Source organism: Lissotriton vulgaris, chromosome 2_1 (genome assembly GCF_964263255.1).
Source record: "Lissotriton vulgaris chromosome 2_1, aLisVul1.2, whole genome shotgun sequence".
NCBI classification, from domain to species: Eukaryota; Metazoa; Chordata; class Amphibia; order Caudata; family Salamandridae; genus Lissotriton; species Lissotriton vulgaris.
In genome coordinates, this window is record NC_141687.1 from 205,005,826 (window position 1) to 205,026,094 (window position 20,269).

A 20,269-nucleotide genomic window follows, 5' to 3' on the forward strand; every position below is an offset into this window, starting at 1 on the left:
AGTACGAATTGAGAGGCTTAGTATTTGTTGGTGAGTTGCACAAGCCTTGGTCTGTAAAGCTGGTATATGAGATAAAAAGCCCATGGAGGGTACCGTGTCGTTTTTTGAATATGGATGGCGTAAAGGCCAATGAGGATAAAAAAATAAATTAAAAAAAAAACTAATAAGACTAAGCTAGCACTGATTTTGAAAGTCTATGTGACGTAAAACACGTTAGTTTTTATAGAAGACCATTCTAAATATCCAGAGGTGAAGATCATGCCATCAACAGTGGCAGGAAACGTAATACAGAAGCTGGAAAGAATAATGACGATCCATGGTGATCCATGGCCTCATTCATGAACTCCTAATAAACAATAGACTCCCTTTCAACGGGCAGGAGATCACGGAATATATCCAATCCTGATGCACTAAACTCCGTAAGATCACACTCTGGAGACCTCAGGCCAACGGAGAAGCTGAATGCTTCATGAGGACATTGGTAACAAGTATCTGCATAGCTCAAGCAGCAGAACATCAAAGCAGCCGTCTACACATTTTTAAGGGACTAACTTACTTACATATGACTACAGGAGTGGCCCTAAGAATCCTGTGTTTACATTTAAGGGTTGTGGACACCTTCCCGCATCACCCCAAATGGTCCACAGCAGCTTCCGCAATAAATGAGTTGTTTCAACACTGAATGAACTGAAATACTCGAGTCAGTAGACAAAGGTGGGCCCTAGATCGGAATCTGAAAGTGGGTGACCAGATGTTGGTTAAAGACAGGTACCCAGGGAGAAATGTTTGACCTTCTTTTGAACCTTGCCCATAGATGGTCATCAGAGTTCGTTGCACAATGGTATCAGGGCACAAAGGAACTAAGACCATTATCAGGAACATCTTATTCTTTAAAGGATTCCACGACCCAGTGGGTAAATAGCAATTTGTAATGGTAGATAAAGACCAGGATGAAGATTACAGAGGAGGGTCAATAATATTGATGGAAGCAGCTCGCTCTGCGGGGAATGAGGTGTCAGAGTCAGCAAAGGCAAACCTGGTGCATGAAGTGAATGGCCAATGTCAGAAACATAGCGATTTCCCCGCAACTGAGTCTCAGAGCCAGCAAGAGGACACACAGAGGTACATTGGGCGTCCCAAACTGTATCACTCCAGGCAAGGAAGAGAAGGATACATGCTCTGTATTTGCTGGACCATTTTGTATGCCCCCGTGTTACATCATAAGGGCTAGGTAACTGGGTGGAGAGAGGCAATTCAAAATGTTCTTGCTCAATCTTACGGGAAATGTAGTGTTGAATAGCAGAGTGTATTAAGAAGCCTAAAGGTTACACTTTAAATGTGGTGAAGCATCCCTGACTAGCCAATGAACAGCAGGATTGGAGCATTAGGTATGTAATTAATGGGCAATACAAGAGAATTCAACATGATTGGGATGATTAGCCACCGGGAGTCCACAACCAGACAATGACTCAAAGTTCTACCGAGGTCTACCCGGAGCAGTGTGCGTACAATTAGGGCAGTTCTACAGTCTTTGAAATATTTTCCTTCAGTCCAGTGATGTCCACTATGCTCATGACAATATCAGTCAACAAACTTGCCTCTGTCTAATGAGATATTGCCACAAGGAACAAAACAAGAACATCCATCATTGTCAAAAGAATTAATAGCGCAAACCTTACCTTTATAGATAATTCCATTGATGGCTTCAATGACTTTCTCATTCCTCCAACCATCTTCGATCTTCACCACAGTCATCGTTGTCATTCCAAAAACCACCACCCCAAAGGACATGTTGGTTCTGTACATGGAAACCTACAAAAGAGTGACAACAAAATATCAGATACAAGTCGTAATGTCAAGGCTGAGCATACAGGACATAAAAGGGAAAGGTAGGACGTGCACAAGAAAGACAGGACCTATGAGGCCATAGCAAGAGCGACTAGATTTGTAATCACATAGCAAGACATGGAGGGCAATAACTGGAAATGTAAGCAATTTAAAGGCAAGGCAGAACCTACCAGGCAATTCAGAGACAGGTAAGATGCACAGGAGTAAGGTAAGACTGAAGTGGATTGAGCAGGTAGAACTTTAAAGGCAATATAAAGGTAGGTAGGCAATGCAATGAAGAGGTGGAACATAAGAAGGCAGGTTTTAAGCCGGTCTGGTAGAGAAGGGTGATCAGAAAGCAGGTTAAGGAATGATGAGTTGAGCCATTAACTAGAGAGCAATAATTACACAAATTAATGTGTGTGGTTAAAACAGAGCCTATCGGAGAACATGATGAGCCAATAGTTAATGGATACAAGGGGTGAGTCAAGACCCAAAAGCATAGTTTACAGTGCATTTAAGTGGTATAGTAGAGGGCGCTCTTAAAGAGAAAGGTAGTGAGGAGAGCGATAAATAGTAGCTGCAAGGTTAAATTACAGCCTAAGGGTAGGATAATACAGGGGCATGGTAAGTAGTACATGAGCTATTGAATACATGTTGAAAAGAGAAAATGAGACAAGAACAAGCTGCAGGAACAAAACAAGTGCAAGAGAGGTAAAGTGATAAGATGCCATGACAGAGAAAGATAAGTATGTCAGGCTTGTGAGGAAGAGTAATAAGGAGGAAAGAAAGAGGTTGTTGGAACCAGCATTATCTGGTTTGCTGAGTGGGTACCTGTTATGGCTGCCTTTTTGCTAGCTCTTTGGAGAAGGAGAATGATGGAGAGTGACTCCAGCCTATCACCCCCATAGCATAGGGATTAGGCCGATAGACAGGGACCCTGCCTTACATATATTAGGGCATTTTCGTACTATTTTCCTTAGAGTAAGGCTTATGAATTTAAGTTAGGGGATAGATATATAAGTATTAGTCATGATTCGCTCATTTGCTAACATGCTGGGCTATTTTCCATGGAGCTATGCATATTGTGGGCTCCGTAGGCCTTAAACGAGACAGACTCCATTTTGCTTTCTGCCCGGTAGCTCGAGAAGGCTTTCTAGGTGAAGTGTGATGTTTTAGTTTCAAGCTGTTGTTCGCTTGGAGAGAACCGGTTCAGGCTGACCCTTATCGAAGGAATGTATTTTTCTCCACTCCGAAGACACAACTTCAGGCCGGCCGGCTGGGAAAGTGTCCTTGGTACGGGGAGGTACAAGAATTTGGTGGGCGGCAGGTTACTGGCCGTGAATTTCCATGAAGGAACGGGCTTTGATATTAGCGAAGGTGTTAGTCAGTTTGTCAGTTAGTCCGTAGGCGGCATCTAACCGTTAGCATCTCTGCCATTATTCATTTTCATGGTGGACAAGTCGCCATCTTTGAAGTCGGAGAAAGATTTAAGACCGAAACTCTCTGAGAAAGACTGAACGAGAAGTAGCGCGGAGCGCACTGATACAGAGAGAGAGAGAGACGGTAGCTAATAATCAGCCAGGTTCCGGTGTCCTGAGGGGAAGCAGACGAGGTTGAGCCTAGCGGTGCAGACGTGTACTTGTGACGGCTGAGGGTGACTGCAAGGCGAGCCAGGATACAGAGACGAGAAGGGAACCTAGATGACTGCCGAGTCCAGACTTCCCATTAACAAGGTGATACCTGTCTAACCCAACTAGGATGTGCACTCTAATCTTTACCTTTTTCTTGCAAAAGTTATGCTGCATAGTAATGTGATTTGTGTCTATTGTTAATAAATACCCTAATTCATATAGAATTATTGTGTACCTGGTGCTTATGTTCAATCTCGGTAAACTGCATTCCTAGCCAAAAGCTGTTTAGGTGAACGGATGAGAAATCCCGATCAGGTAAATGGTGATTGAATAAAGAGGGAGTGAGTGGACCTTTGATGCCAAGAGCAGGGAGTACACTATATAATTTGGAACTATACTCAAAGTTATTATTGTAGTTTTATCCCAAGTAGATAACGGAGATATTATCCCGATAATTGTTCATAGGAATGTGGTCGTCGTTGATATGCGGCGTTAGTGAGAACACTGGGGAGGACTACCAGTGCCGATACCCACAGGATTGTGGCTTGAATAAGGGAGAGCGTCAGGGGGGACACTGGCGTGGAGTTCGACAGGATTGTTGAGCGTTTGGAAACGGGAGCATTGGGTTCTGCAGGCCCATGTGTAGTCGCACCGGATTGTGCGCAATATCTGCCCGAGGGTAGACCGGTCTGGGTCAGGGTGGCCGCGAGACCAACTGATGTGAATAAGATATTGTAGAAAATTCCTATATATGTATGTTATCATTCGCCATCCTTAGGTGCGACCTGTATATATATATCTGTAAATCTATCCATGGTGAATACGATCTGAGGAGGGAAGGTGAGTACGTTTTGGCTGGGTCATAGGGGCCCCTGGGGGCTGATCCCATCTAAACAGAAAATCCAGCCATAACATCTGGCGTCACGAACTGTTTACGAAGCCTGTGTGCATTGTGTTGTTTTAATCTTGTTGGTTTGCGCTCGGCTTGTACGTATAAAATTTTGTTTATAATTGTGTATATAATTTTTTGTGTGTCATTATGTTTGCGAAAAAATCATCGTCGGTTTTCAAATTACCGATTCAGATTCCCGGCTGGGAATGTACCCCTTACGAGGCCTTGGCCCGTGAGTGGGCTGATTCTACTGGTTTGAGTGAAAATTTGGTCTTCATGTTTGGAGCAGGCGGAGCCTGCCGATGTGGTATCGTGCTTGCAGAAAGCGCCAGTAGTGAAGGGTGATGAGCTTCCTATTTTAGGACGCAGAGGGTGGATTGTTCTTAATGCGTACAGAATATTGCATGAGAAGTTTGTTCAGTTACAGAAGCGGTTTAAAGATATGGAAGGACAGTGTGTTGAATTACAAAATGCACATACTCTGTTGCGTTGTCAAAATAAATTGCTTGCCGACAAACTTGAGACATATCAGACCATTGCTGAAAGAGCTGCGGTCCGTATTGCACGATATAAGTATAAACATCGTCGTGGTCGTGTATCTACACGCAAAGTGCGTATGGTTGTAGCGAAAGCTGGAATGGATTGGAACCCCGATGAGTGGGACGGTAATATCTGGGATTCTCATACTTCTGACTCCTCGGCAGAGGAGGGTGACAAGCGCGAGTCTTCTCGCTCCGGACGTGATTGTAAATCTGCTTCATGCATTGATTCAACTCCCGATTGTGACCGTGCTCGTTCTTCCCGTGTGGATGACGTAGCTTGCCCTGATTGTGCTGTTAAATCTAAGATGCGGGCTTCCTCGGAAGCTCTTCCCGCAGTTTCTGCTCACCCGATTTTTCGACGAAAATTACAACAGGCCCCTGGTAATCCGGGTGGTATTGCTCTTGATTGTATTGAAGATTTTACTCAGCAGGAGGTTAGTGACATTCTGCAACGATTTCGACAACGGCCTGGTGAGGCCTTGCTTACCTGGATGGTGCGTCTTTATGAGCTTGGCGCTGCCGGTATTATGCTCGATGCTGTTGATTGCTTACGATTTTGCTCTTTGAGTTCTGATTCTACGATTCAGGATCATTTTCGGAATTATAATGGTGCTGGTCAAATTTCTTTGCTCCAGCTTGCGTCCGACGGCTGTAATCATAAATATCCAACAGAATCTGATTGGCCTACTGATGAGAAACCGTGGTACACTCTGCGCGATGCGTCGCAACGTTTAAAAGAGGAGGTCATGAAAACGGCTATCTTTCTTAGTACTGCTGATAAACTTTTGGATGGTCTTTTAACATCTTCTGTGCGTAATCGCATTATACGTTCTTCTCCTGTTGCTTACAAGCAGGTCATGATGACATTATTGATTAACCAAACTGGCAACCCTTTGTCTGTTGTGCTTGAATCTGTTCGTCAGCTTGGTGAGCTGGGTGAATGGTTTAAACCTGAAAGACAATCTCGGCCTGAGGGTCGTACTGGTGGTGACTACAAATTCTCTAGACGTGACATGTTCCTTGCTCTCATTGCTGATGGTGTCAAAAAGGAAGACATTGATGGTGAACCTAATAATCGCTTATGGGATATGTTTCGTAAGCGTGGTCTGGATCGAAAGGAGGGTGCCCGTCGTGTGCGAAAGAATGAGTATGATCGTGGTTCGGATGACAGTGGTGATGAGAGACGACGTGTGAATTCTGATCGCCGTGATGATCGGCGCTATGAACGTGATGGGTCCCCTCGTCGTAATGATGGAAGGGGGAGAGAGGATGATCGTGAAAGAGGAAGTGATGATCGTGTTTCCGACAGACGACGAGATGCAAGGAGTTATTCCCCTGACGTACGAAGGAGGGAGGATCGTAACAGACTCTCTGACCGTAATTCACATCTTTTTGAGCCTGACACTAATCCGTTTCGTACTGGAGACGGATATGAACAAGACATTCTAATACCAAAGAAAACCGAGAGTATTTACCCTGATTTGTCTTGGTTGACAGAGCGCAGGAAAAATGACTAGGAAATAGGTCAAGCTCCGGTACGCAAGTGGGCCCACAGAGATTACAGACCCTATGTAGATATTGAGATTTTTTGGAAACATCGTAATATCCAAAGGGCCCGAGCGTTAGTTGATACTGGGGCGGAGGCCACTTTAATTCATGGTAAATCGAGAAAGTTTCATGGACAGTCCTTTACGATTACTGGTCTGGGTGGTAAAGAAACACCCGCGGTTCAGACTGCACTCGAAATTAAAATTGGTAGAATTCCTCGTAGAGAATACTCTGTGTTGGTTGTGCCACTTTTGGAATACATTATTGGAATTGACATTTTGAAAGGTATGACTTTACATTTGGATGATGGATACTATCAATTTGGTACACGACAGTACATTTCGACCAGACCCGTACGGGTTGGCCGTTTACGCATGCCACCTATTAAAATACCTTTAGCAACAAAAGTGATTTCTCAAAAGCAATATCGCATCCCAGGTGGTCATGAAGAAATTACCGCTACGATTCAGGATTTGGTTGACGCAGGAGTCATTACTCCGGTCACATCTGCTTGGAATAATCCCGTTTGGCCCGTGCGCAAAAGTGACAACTCTTGGCGCATGACTGTTGATTATCGAGAATTGAATAAAAATACGCCTAAATTGACTGTTGCAGTGCCTGACATTGTCACACTGATTCAGAGAATTCAAAAGCATCCAGGTACGTGGTATGCTTCCATTGATATTGCTAATGCATTCTTTTCAATTCCGATTGCCCCCGAATGTCAGGAACAATTCAGTTTTACATGGAATGGACGTCAAATGACGTTCCGGAGTCTTCCTCAAGGCTATGTACATAGTCCTACGATCTGTCACCGGCTGGTGGCTGAACATTTGTCTGAAGTGCCCATGAATCCACAAGTTCAGGTTTGTCATTATATTGACGACATTTTGATTCAAGGTGAAACGCAAGATCAGGTGCAGTCCCATTTAGATCTGATCATTGACTGTTTGCGAGCGAAAGGCTGGGAAATTAATCCTGACAAATTACAAACTCCATCCCAAGCTGTGAAATTTTTAGGAATTAATTGGCATGAGGGTCACAGAGAGGTGATTCCACAGGTTAAACGAAAAATACTTGATTTTGCTGTTCCCAGAAACAGGAAAGAAGCTCAATGTTTTATTGGTTTGTTTGGATTTTGGCGTCAGCATATTCCCCATTTGAGTCAAATGTTAGCTCCACTGTATCGAGTCACTCGTAAAAAGAATGCGTTTGAATGGGGTGAACCTCAACAGACTGCTTTTAATTTGGCTAAAGAAGCTATTCAGTATGCTTTGGATTTGTGGCCCGTGAGTGAAGGTGATGTGGATTTGAATGTGTCCGTGGAAGGCCTGTATGCCAATTGGAGTTTGTGGCAAAAGCAGGGCAGACAAAAAGTGCCATTAGGTTTTTGGACCAAAAAGTTACCCGAGGCTGGTGAGCGTTACTCACCTTTTGAGAAACAGTTGCTTGCTTGTTATTGGGCTCTGGTGGATACCGAGCAATTGACCCTAGGCCATGCTGTGATTTTGCGGCCCGAAATTCCCATTATGCAGTGGGTTTTGAGTTCACCTAAATCCCATCGAATTGGACATGCTCAGGAGGCTAGTGTGATTAAATGGAAATGGTACATTCAGGACAGGGCACGTGTGGGTCCGAAAGGTGTGGCAGTCTTACATGAGCGAGTGGCGCAGGCGCCCTCCAATGAGGCGGAAAGTGAATGTTCGGTTCCCGTAGTGCAGGAGTCTCCCGTGAAGTGGGGTAAATCATTTGATGATCTGTCCGCGGAGGATAGAAAACATGTGTGGTTTACGGATGGTTCTGCGAAGTTCATTGGTGAAAAAAGACATTGGAAAGCTGTCTCTTTTAATCCGATTACAAAGAAATTGTTAAGCACCACTGGAGATGGTAAGAGTAGTCAATATGCAGAACTCTATGCAGTTTACCAAGTTTTGAAACAGGAACTACCTGGTACATGTCATATTTTCACTGATTCCTGGTCCACTGCAAATGGACTAGCGGTGTGGTTACCAACATGGCATTCTCATAATTGGGAATTGCATTCCAAGGAATTGTGGGGTAAAGAGCTGTGGCAAGAAATTTGGGAATTGCTCCCGCAGAGTACTGTAACAATCTTTCACGTGAATGCTCATACTCCAATTGACTCCCTTGACAAATTTTTTCATAATATTGCAGATGAACAGTCTAAAATTTCTGAGGCAGTGGTTGACATGCAAGATTCTGATTTGGCGGGATTGGCGAAGTGGGCCCATCAGAAAGCAGGACATTTTGGAGAGAAAGCCACTAGCAGGTGGGCTGCCGATAGAGGAATTCATATTCCCTTTTCTTTAATTAAAGATGTCATTCTACATTGTCCCATTTGCCAACATTCTAGGAAAAAAGAGGTGCCTCAGATTGTTCGAGGTCACTTACATCGAGGTAAATTGCCCGCCCAAATTTGGCAGATTGATTATATTGGTCCGCTCCCTATGAGCAGGAATTGTCAATACATTTGCACAGTGGTGGATACTTATAGTGGCCTTTTGGTCGCTTTCCCTTGCAAGAACGCTACCCAAGTGAATACCATTAAGACCCTGGAGCTCATTATTCTGTACTATGGTGTCCCATTCCAGATTCAATCAGACAATGCATCCCACTTTCGTGGAAGATTGGTGCAGGAATTCTGTACGGAAAATAATATTGATTGGGTGTTTCATATTCCATATTATCCACAAGCTTCAGGATTGATTGAGAGAATGAATGGCTTGTTGAAAGAACAGTTGCGCAAGTTGACTGATGACCGTTACAGCCAGTGGAGAGATGTCCTACTTCAAGCTTTGTTGATTTTAAATAATCGTCCTTTGTTACATGCTGAATCTCCTTTAATGCGTTTATTTCCTCCACATGTTGATGCGAAACCGAATTCTATCTCAACTACCGTAATGTATTGGGAAATTACCCCCGGTGCTTTGGCTCCATGTAGAGCAACCCCAGGTTCCGCAGGCCTCGACCTGCATGCTTTAAATGATGCACAATTCCCAGGAAAGGATCGAATCATTGTTGAAACTGGCATTGGTGTCTGTATACCTGCCGGTAGCTTTGGATTAATTGCCCCTGGATCTGGCCTGGCCCTGAAAGGTGTACAAGTACTCGGAGGAGTGATTGACAGTGATTATCAGGGAGAGATTAAGGTTCTCCTGCTTAATAGCAGTGAGACGGATTTGTTCATCAAAAAGTCTGACCGTGTTGCTCAGTTACTGATTATGCCTGTCTTCAGTGGTGAGATCAAACAAGGCTCTGCCCCAACGTTGCTAACTGTGCGAGGACAAAAAGGCTTCGGATCGTCTGATCTTCCTGGAGCTAAAATATGGGTGCAATCGCCTAAAAATCCTCCTGAACAGGCTGATATTATTGCGACCGGTCATGACAACACCGTTTTGGTGATGAAGCCAGGGAAAGATGGCTGGGAAGCTGTCCCAGCTGATAAATGTTACTTACGAGAATGATTAAGGCCTGTATTTGTATTCTTTCAGATCATTCTTTGGATTGCTGCTGCAGGATGTGTCGGCGTTGGACTCCTTTTGGCTTGCTACGCCGGGAGAGGAGAGGATCCACCGACGCCGGTTGATGGGATAATAAGAGCCCCGCGGTCTGCGTGGCAGACATCGTCGAATTTCTGGATCACACTCGCGAAGCGGGTGACGAACTCTCCGCATTTTTGCCTTACCCCCATGAAGAGCGTTACTGACATTTTAGCGACCTGTTTGGTAGCTGTCCCTGCATCCACTGAGACTCTTCACCATATTTTCAATGTATCTAATGCCCGACCTAATGTTATTCTGGGCGATTTTGCGGCACACAAATTTTGTCCCTCATGTACTCTTATTCCAGACCCTGATATCCCTATTAATTCCAGAATTACTACTTTTAATATTACCCCTGGAGATCTTTGCTTCATAATGACCTGTAACCCTAAAGCTATTACCGAGTGCCTGCGGCTGAAGCTCCAAGCCGCTACTACTTTTTCACCTCATCAACGTTTGTTATGTTTAAAGAGACTTCCTAACTCATGTCTTTCAGTTACGAATAACATGACCTGTAAAAGATTATTAGTAGCCACTAGCCATTATAGTTCAATGCTATTGCCAGCTGGATGGCTCTTTTCCTGTGGGAATTCATCTTGGCCCTATATTCCTGCGAATATTTCTGGTGGCCCATGTGCCATCACTAGATTAAGTTTGCTAATGTTTTCCTCACGTCCTACTTCATATTCCCGTATTGTACGTGATTCAATGTCATTACATGAAGACTGTGATTCCTCTGTTCATCTTTTTTCCAAATCAGAATATCTGGGTTTAGCTTTTTCTATTATTGGAGTGCCAGCATTGGCCGTTTATAATGCCAAAACAATTGGCAAAATGGCCTGCTGGATGGTCAAGTCAATTAACCAAACGTCTACTGTTTTATCAGATTTATTATTAGACTCCCAAGGTGAACGTAGAGCTATTTTACAGAATCGTGCGGCTATCGATTACTTATTGTTGAAACATGGACATGAATGTTCTGATTTTGAAGGTCTATGCTGTTTTAATTTGTCTGACCATTCTAAAGCTATCCAATCCCACATTGACAAACTCCACGACTTGACTGCAGAAATTAGAGAACATATAGATCAGGGTTTCTTTGACTGGCTTTTTAACTGGCTCCCCGGCATGCATTCCCTACGACAAATCTTAGGGGGGGTTATTGTCGCTATTTGTGTCCTGATAGCTATTTGTTGCTTTATTCAATGCATCCCTTCCCTGCTCCAATTTTTTAGACTTAGTAAGAGTCGTAGATCAGTTAGTTTTGTTTCATATTATTCTTCTACTGATGTTAGCTCCATTTAGTTTGTGGTTAATAGACTGGAGTCAAGGGGTGTAATGTTATGGCTGCCTTTTTGCTAGCTCTTTGGAGAAGGAGAATGATGGAGAGTGACTCCAGCCTATCACCCCCATAGCATAGGGATTAGGCCGATAGACAGGGACCCTGCCTTACATATATTAGGGCATTTTCGTACTATTTTCCTTAGAGTAAGGCTTATGAATTTAAGTTAGGGGATAGATATATAAGTATTAGTCATGATTCGCTCATTTGCTAACATGCTGGGCTATTTTCCATGGAGCTATGCATATTGTGGGCTCCGTAGGCCTTAAACGAGACAGACTCCATTTTGCTTTCTGCCCGGTAGCTCGAGAAGGCTTTCTAGGTGAAGTGTGATGTTTTAGTTTCAAGCTGTTGTTCGCTTGGAGAGAACCGGTTCAGGCTGACCCTTATCGAAGGAATGTATTTTTCTCCACTCCGAAGACACAACTTCAGGCCGGCCGGCTGGGAAAGTGTCCTTGGTACGGGGAGGTACAAGAATTTGGTGGGCGGCAGGTTACTGGCCGTGAATTTCCATGAAGGAACGGGCTTTGATATTAGCGAAGGTGTTAGTCAGTTTGTCAGTTAGTCCGTAGGCGGCATCTAGCCGTTAGCATCTCTGCCATTATTCATTTTCATGGTGGACAAGTCGCCATCTTTGAAGTCGGAGAAAGATTTAAGACCGAAACTCTCTGAGAAAGACTGAACGAGAAGTAGCGCGGAGCGCACTGATACAGAGAGAGAGAGAGACGGTAGCTAATAATCAGCCAGGTTCCGGTGTCCTGAGGGGAAGCAGACGAGGTTGAGCCTAGCGGTGCAGACGTGTACTTGTGACGGCTGAGGGTGACTGCAAGGCGAGCCAGGATACAGAGACGAGAAGGGAACCTAGATGACTGCCGAGTCCAGACTTCCCATTAACAAGGTGATACCTGTCTAACCCAACTAGGATGTGCACTCTAATCTTTACCTTTTTCTTGCAAATGTTATGCTGCATAGTAATGTGATTTGTGTCTATTGTTAATAAATACCCTAATTCATATAGAATTATTGTGTACCTGGTGCTTATGTTCAATCTCGGTAAACTGCATTCCTAGCCAAAAGCTGTTTAGGTGAACGGATGAGAAATCCCGATCAGGTAAATGGTGATTGAATAAAGAGGGAGTGAGTGGACCTTTGATGCCAAGAGCAGGGAGTACACTATATAATTTGGAACTATACTCCAAGGTATTATTGTAGTTTTATCCCAAGTAGATAACGGAGATATTATCCCGATAATTGTTCATAGGAATGTGGTCGTCGTTGATATGCGGCGTTAGTGAGAACACTGGGGAGGACTACCAGTGCCGATACCCACAGGATTGTGGCTTGAATAAGTGAGAGCGTCAGGGGGGACACTGGCGTGGAGTTCGACAGGATTGTTGAGCGTTTGGAAACGGGAGCATTGGGTTCTGCAGGCCCATGTGTAGTCGCACCGGATTGTGCGCAATATCTGCCCGAGGGTAGACCGGTCTGGGTCAGGGTGGCCGCGAGACCAACTGATGTGAATAAGATATTGTAGAAAATTCCTATATATGTATGTTATCATTCCCCATCCTTAGGTGCGACCTGTATATATATCTGTAAATCTATCCATGGTGAATACGATCTGAGGAGGGAAGGTGAGTACGTTTTGGCTGGGTCATAGGGGCCCCTGGGGGCTGATCCCATCTAAACAGAAAATCCAGCCATAACAGTACCCCAGCCAGGCAGGGTGCACTGCTCCCGTCAAGGGCAGGTGATTACCCACACTGTACAACCCATGCTCACCCTTGGGAGGACTGGCTCTGAGCAGTCAGGTATTCCTCATAAGCAATGTGTAAAGTAAGAACACAGCAAACAGACACAATAAATATTACACCCGATAAAAATTAGAGACTTCACACTTGTAGTCGAGAATTGTCATTTATATTCAACACTCCCATAAAACAATATCACATGAAAATCATGGAGGTCTGGGCATAAATCACACTTGGCAATGTTACTAGCAGTACTAGGTCGAATTTGTGGTGATCACATCTCAATAACATGCACATATGGGAAAAGTCCTATTCTAAACCGCACACAGAACCCTTATACTGTACGACACGTTGCCAGCCCACAGCCCGCAGCCCACCCTCACAATCTTAATCATTAAATTTCACACAACTATAGGGTGCACCCTGGCTACAGCGATATCAGTAATATTTGCTTACACGGAGTTATAACACGTTTAGCAGCACCGTAGGATGAGGTCACACAAATAAACTCACTTTTGAGAGGTAAAGTGCTTTTGGTAAGAGAACAAGTTATAAACTAACACAGCCGACCAGCGTCATGAAACACAGCCGGTCTGCTGACAGTCACCCCACACACTCACTTCGCACCGCTACATGAAGTGAGAGGTACCAGCCCAGTTCGTATGGGCACTTTCACACTCACACGCACCCGACATATTAATGTTGTATCACAAATACCAAACAGGTCAGTGGATAACACACTATAGACCCCATGGCTCCAAATCTCCCGCCACCCTCATTCACCTCCACTGTCTAGACACCCCGGATGGAAGTTCACAAGCCCCTCCCTCCAGACACAAGGCCACTCATGGCTGAGGACACACCTCATCCGGGTCCCCGGAAAGCAGGTGGGGATAGATATTAAGCATAAACAAGAGGTAGATGCAAACAAAGGGGGTCCTTGTACTGCTCTGACAGTTCATCAACAAGTTACAAAGCAGAAACAGGCTAAGAGCAACAATTCGTTACAAACAGGGGTCCACCAGAGCTTTCTAGAACCAGCCCAATTATGAGAAGTACAGGGGGCATGAGGGGAGTCATGCAGTCTCCTGACTTGCTCTGGCCTAGTTAATTCCTCTTACTCCTACCTGGTGCCACAAAGTCTTCAGAAGGGCCAGACGAGAAGAGGCCAGTTGGTCCACTGTGATGAGACCAGTGAGGGAACAAGCAGTGAATGGAGAAACAAAGCATAGGAGAGCCTCTTGGCTTAGGGAGGGACCCCGTCTGATACATGTTGATCCAAGTAGTGCCCTGACAATCCGGGCACTGGGTCTGATACACGACGAGATGAGTCACAACAGTCGCTTTGGGTTACACGAAGTACAGTTGCAGTTCAGTACCATCCTGGAAATGAGGTACTAAGTCAGCACACCTTGAGGCTCCACGCAAGACCCAGCAAGATGTAAGAGAAGAAAGCAAAACGTTTAGGGAAATGCTACTTGACAAGTATTAGGCCCAACAGATGTGTAGGAGTAACACTGGAGTGACACCTAACAGGGAGCAGATGCTAATGTAACACAAAGCAGAGTTGAAAGGGTAATGGATCATGTAATGGATACACGAGTAGCGCAGATGGGTAATATCCAGATATGAAAGCTAAGAGGTAATATAATCTTTAAAGGTGATTTAAGAGTTGCCGCAGACACATAGGCGTAGCAAGTAGAGGCAATACAGAGATATGAAATTGGTGCAGTAAACTAGTGAATAAAGAAGAGACAGATGCTGGAGTATCAAAGGCTATAGAGGACAGAGTTAATAAATCATAGGCATTAAATCCATTCTGTAAATCTAAAAGATTTTTTTACATCTCGAATTAGGTTCATAGGATAGCAAAAATCCCTTTTCCAGTTGCAATCCCTATGATTTTGAAAACTGCAGGGTGTGAAACAGCAAAACGGGCTTTGGACATGTGTCTCTATGTTTGTTGTCTGTGGATGATTGCACACACTAGAAATACTTTATGTTCTTACAAAACCCCTTAACCAATGTAGTTGTAAAAAGAGGTTTGCAAGTAAGAGTTTCTTTAAAGGTCTAAACCGTAAACCAGATTTAGCAAAGTGTAGTACTATTTTGTCTTAATATTTCAGCAGTTCAATGGGCCCTGCAGTTAACCATATGCAGTATCTCTTCCACAAGAAGATATATGATGAGCTAGTGGAAAGCTTTTTTGTGTCTCTGGTGCAGTCCCGTTTAGTCTGTTGGACGGATTAGACAGCCACACTGCAGGAACCCAGGAGTCAGCTCACCTGGTGCACTGATGTCAAGCTTGGATTAAATAGGGGGCGTGGCCAGCAACATGGCCGACTAGACGTGCCTGAACAGAGCTCCGGCCGAGCCCGCTAATTATCCGGCATTCACTATCCCCCAAGACCCAGAAACGCCATCAAGAGTAGGGAACTGACACCCGATCACCTGCCACGGGCGGCTGCAGTCCAGAAACGGAGTCAACCCTGCCTGACCGTCGTATATGACGTTGACTCCTCTGCCTCCCGGAGATCGTGCTGGCGGCCTGAGCGCCGGGGGAGAAAGGCGCGCGCCGAGAGCCGGCGGTCCCGCAAATTGCTGTCGCGGGCTGGTGGAGGCTTGACCAGGTGATCGGTCGCCGGGCGGACGGTCACACACCGTCTCCGCCGGACAACGGGAGCGGGACAGCGACGACCGCCGACCACCTAACCAAGATGGCGACCGACATGGTGGCGGAGGAATAACAACGGCGAGATCCCTCCATTGATCCCGCCGCCGTGCAGAGCCTGGGACTGGTACCAGAGACGGAGCGTCGGTGAGCCTTCCACAGAGGTGAGGGGATCCGCACCTGTCCGACACCTGACCCTGGGGACGACCTCGGTGGCGGCGCCCGCCTTTACCAATATGGCGGCCGCGCACTACAGGAGCGCGGCGAGACGGCTCTAGAACCGCGGAAGACCACGGAAACCTGCCTGGAGGGGGAAGGCTTGCTCCTACTGCCCCGGAAACCCTGTGGCCCATTCCGAATCGGGAGCCCCCCGCTGCCAGCACCACACCACCTGTGCCTCCATCTGGTGATCCAGCACCGAGGCGGTGAGAATCTCAGGGGGGGGCACGCATGAGGCACGGGCTGAGGAATACCCCCCTGGCTCCCCAAGATCGAAGAGTGGCAGCGGAGGGGCCCCCTCCTGTACTCACCGCCAGGGTGATTCTGCGACCAGGGCCCAGCCCCAGAGACGGAGAGACGGTGGGCCCCACACCACGAGGGCGAGGCCTGATCTACCTGTCGCCGGGAGCGAGGGTTCGCATCGGAGGTGCCACACGCCTCCACCAGCAGAACGGCCGCACAGTAGAACACTCTGAGGATACGGCGATCAAACTACGCAAGATCACGGCGGCGCACCGGGAGTAAGTGGACTAGGCCCTGCAGTCCTAGAAACCGGCACCCCATACGGGAGAGGGAGCGGCTGGCCGATACCTCGACACCTCCGACCACGGCGCTACGTTGCCGGTGCCTACGCCCTGAGACCCGGGCTCGGGGGGGTACGTCCCCTGGGGTAAAGGCCCCTCACGAGACACGAATAGAAGAATACCGCCCGGCTACCTGCACCCAGGACGGGAAGTGTACACGGACCCAGAGACTCTAGAGACCACGAATAGAGGCTGCCCAAGGGAACTGAGCAGTCGGGCGCCCTATAGCTCTGCCTCTGCCCCAGACACTCGACCAAGCACAGCGGTAGCGCAGTGGAACGGGGATCTATCTCGGAGGCTCCCGGCCTCTAGACGACGCAGGGATGGGCAAGAAGGAAACAATACCCAAGACGGCGACCAAGGGCCCAATGGACAATTTCGCTGCTCCACGACCTACGGTGGACCCACAACCCGTGCACTCTGGCGCACGCAATGATACGGACATGCTATTGGAGGCCATCCAGGCGTCTAGAACGGACATCCAAGCTTCACGTGCGGCCCTGGAAACTAAAATAGGGGAGGTAGGGTCCGAGGTGACGCTGTTACGCCAGGACTTTCGTAACTTGACAGACAGGGTCACGGTGGCCGAGTCGAGGTTGACGGACAATGAGAAGTCAGTTTCTGAACTTAAGAAGGACATGGCAGAGCTCCAGGCCTCCCACCGCCAACTCCTGTGGAAGGTGGACGACGCCGAAAATAGGTCAAGGCGGAACAACCTACGCTTTGTGGGCTTTAGAGAAGGGATTGAAGAAAGGAGCATGACCGCCTTCCTCCTCGACTGGCTCACAAAGACCTTCCCGACGGCACGATTCTCCTCGTGCTTTATCATAGAGAGGGCGCACAGGGCGCTTCTGGCCAAGCCACCGGAGGGTGCGAGACCACGACCGGTCATAGCGCGATTTCTGAACTTTGCAGATCGAGATCTGATCCCACGAGAAGCCAGAGGTATGGGCGAGATCCGCTTTGAAAACACCACCATAATGATTTTCCCGGACTACAGCCAGGAGGTCTCGAAACAGCGCCGCTCCTTCGACACTGTAAAAGCAAAACTGAGATCCCTCAACATCCAGTATATGCTCCTCTTCCCGGCCAAGCTCAAGGTCATCTATCAGGACAAAGCCATCTTCTTTCCACACCCGGACGACGCATGGCAGTGGCTCGAGGAGCGCCCTATCCTGAATAGTAGAGAGGCGGCGGGCCGGGCAGCACTCGACCGGTCACTGCGAGGACGACCGACATGGGAGAGGCCGAAGCCACAGCGTCGAAGACTGAGGAGGACACAGAACAAGACGCCGGTGACTCCGTACAGGACGAGGAACTTGCAGGACAGGAGACGAGGCCGATTGGCGTCTCCGGGTACCGACTCAGTGGCGGGATCGAGAATTGGTAGCCTGAGAAATGGAATCCGCTCGAAGAAGAAGATGTGGAGGAATCGGAAGGCCGCGCATCCGGAGAGGAGGAGGAAGATACAAGGAGTGATTCATTGCACCCTCTGGCTAAAGAAATCCGGCAACTGGAACAGGACTCTACAGGACATGAGGGACATGTGGACACACAAGACTCACACTCGTGAACTATGGTATACTGGGAGCGGGAAAAGATGGCGGCTCGGCGATGCGGAGCAAGCAAGTTGGCACACCCCCACTACTGTTTTCTGTGTTCTTAGCACTGGTTACTGCTTATTGAGGGTGGGATGTGTGGGAGGGCGACAGGCCTTCTCCCACGGATAGTTGAGACCCGGATTGGGATGCAACTGGAAGGGGAGGGAGGTGGGGTGGGGGGTGCGGGATGGGGTTTGGTTACAGTTTACCTCATGTTGGGGTGTTGGGACGTTGGGGAGGGAGGGAGACAGATGTGCATGAAGCAGCGAGTTCGAGAACGTTTACCCTTGCTACCATCCCTGCCCTGGGGTCTGGTACTTGATAGTCCTCGTGAAATACAATGGCGAGTACACTAGCTGCACCAAACGGTGAAGGCGCCGGGATTAGGGCGCTAACCTGGAATGTGAACGGACTGGGTTCCAAAATTAAGAGGAGCCTGGTTACTGCATATATTAAGCGAGTAGCACCAGACATCATCTTCCTTCAGGAAACACATTTGAGGGGGAACCGCTGTGCTTTTCTAGCGCGCGGGCAATACATAGTCCTGGCGCACGCAGGATACACCATGGACTCACGGGGCATGGCAATACTCATTAGGAAAATGACACCTTTCACAGTAACACGCACATGGTTGGACCCACAGGGCTCATTTGCTGGGGTGCAGGGGACATGGAGGAGGCGCAGGTACACGCTGTTGTCGGTCTATGCTCCACCCAAATTACAAACACGAACAATGCAGGAGATCACGACCATACTACTAGACACGGCTGACACGGTACAGATTGTGGGGGGGGATTTCAATGACGTGATGTGCACGACGCGCGATAGATCGGGGAACCACCACACGGTGGCTGCAGAGACTGCTTTGGCGCGTAGAATGGACACGATCGGTCTCACCGATGTTTGGCGGTGGCTCCATCCTACGCAGGAAGCTTACTCCTTTTACTCTGGGGCCCACAAAGTCTTCTCTAGACTAGATTACATATTCACTACGAGGCAGGAACTCTCGGTGGGGGACTCAGCAGACTACAGGGCGAGGGGTATCTCGGACCATTCCCCGCTGTTCGTACACATAGGCCGGGGAAGGGGGAGAGGTCAGGCACAGTGGCATATGTCGCCATGGGATATACAGACTCCTGAAATTCTAGGGGGCATAAGAGCGGACATCAGAGTCTTTGTGGCGGAAAACGAGGGTTCGGTACAGTCCGGGGTTACACTATGGGAAGCCATGAAGACTGTGTTGAGGGACCGCTTCCAATCCAGGGTAGGGGAGGCCAGAAGGAAACGCACTGAAGCCATAGCGAAGGAGGAGGCAAACATCTTGACCCAAGAGGCCAAATATCACAGAACGAGGGAGGAGGTAGATCTCAGAATACTGCTAGACACTCAAAGGCTGTATAGAGAACTAATCACGGACGAGGCGCGTACACAGGCGCTGGCCACCCTACATCGCCTGTACGATGTCGGTGACAAATCCGGGAAACTCATGGCATGGCTGAGCAGGCGGGAGCGAGCTGCCAGGTGGGTGGATTGGGTTGAGCTCCCTGGTAAGGCGCGGGTGTCCACGGATGACACTATAGCAGAGGCCTTTGCGACCTATTTCGAAGACTTTTACAGGGCTAGAGACCTAGGGGACCGCGAGGTGGTGCAGTCCTTCCTGGGTAACATGGAAGTTCCGCAGTTGACCCCCGAAGATAGTGAGGCTTTGGAAGCCGACCTGTCCCTAGATGAAATTGCAGAGGCGATGGCTGCCCTGAAACCGGGGAAAGCTCCGGGACCAAATGGTTTCCCGGCGGAGTTCTTCAAACGGACGGGGGACCTCCTTTCACGTCACTTGAAGTCGTTATATGCGGGTGCGTTCGACTCCGGAAACCTCCCGCCGGACCTGGCCCTAGCTACCATAATCCCGATCCACAAGGAAGGCAAGCCCAGAGGAGACTGTTCCTCCTACCGCCCAATATCCCTTCTAAATATTGAGACTGAAATCCTGGCCACTATTCTGACAAGGCGCCTACGACAGGTCATAAGGGGCCTGGTACACCCAGACCAGTCCGGGTTCCTGCCGGACAGGGCCACCAAACTCAACCTGCGGCGC

The 20,269-nt window shown here is 47.7% G+C and overlaps 1 protein-coding gene across 9 annotated transcripts in view; it reads right to left on the bottom strand.

Annotated features, from left to right (window-relative positions):
* LOC147729834 (complement factor B-like) overlaps positions 1-20,269 on the bottom strand; it is an 877,333-nt gene that overhangs the window by 584,689 nt on the left and 272,375 nt on the right. For all 9 annotated transcript variants that reach the window (XM_086954737.1, XM_086954730.1, XM_086954734.1 and 6 more), the window contains one exon: positions 1,680-1,812. In XM_086954737.1, coding sequence (XP_086810863.1) covers positions 1,680-1,812 — 133 coding nt within the window. The remainder of the gene's footprint in view (positions 1-1,679; positions 1,813-20,269) is intronic.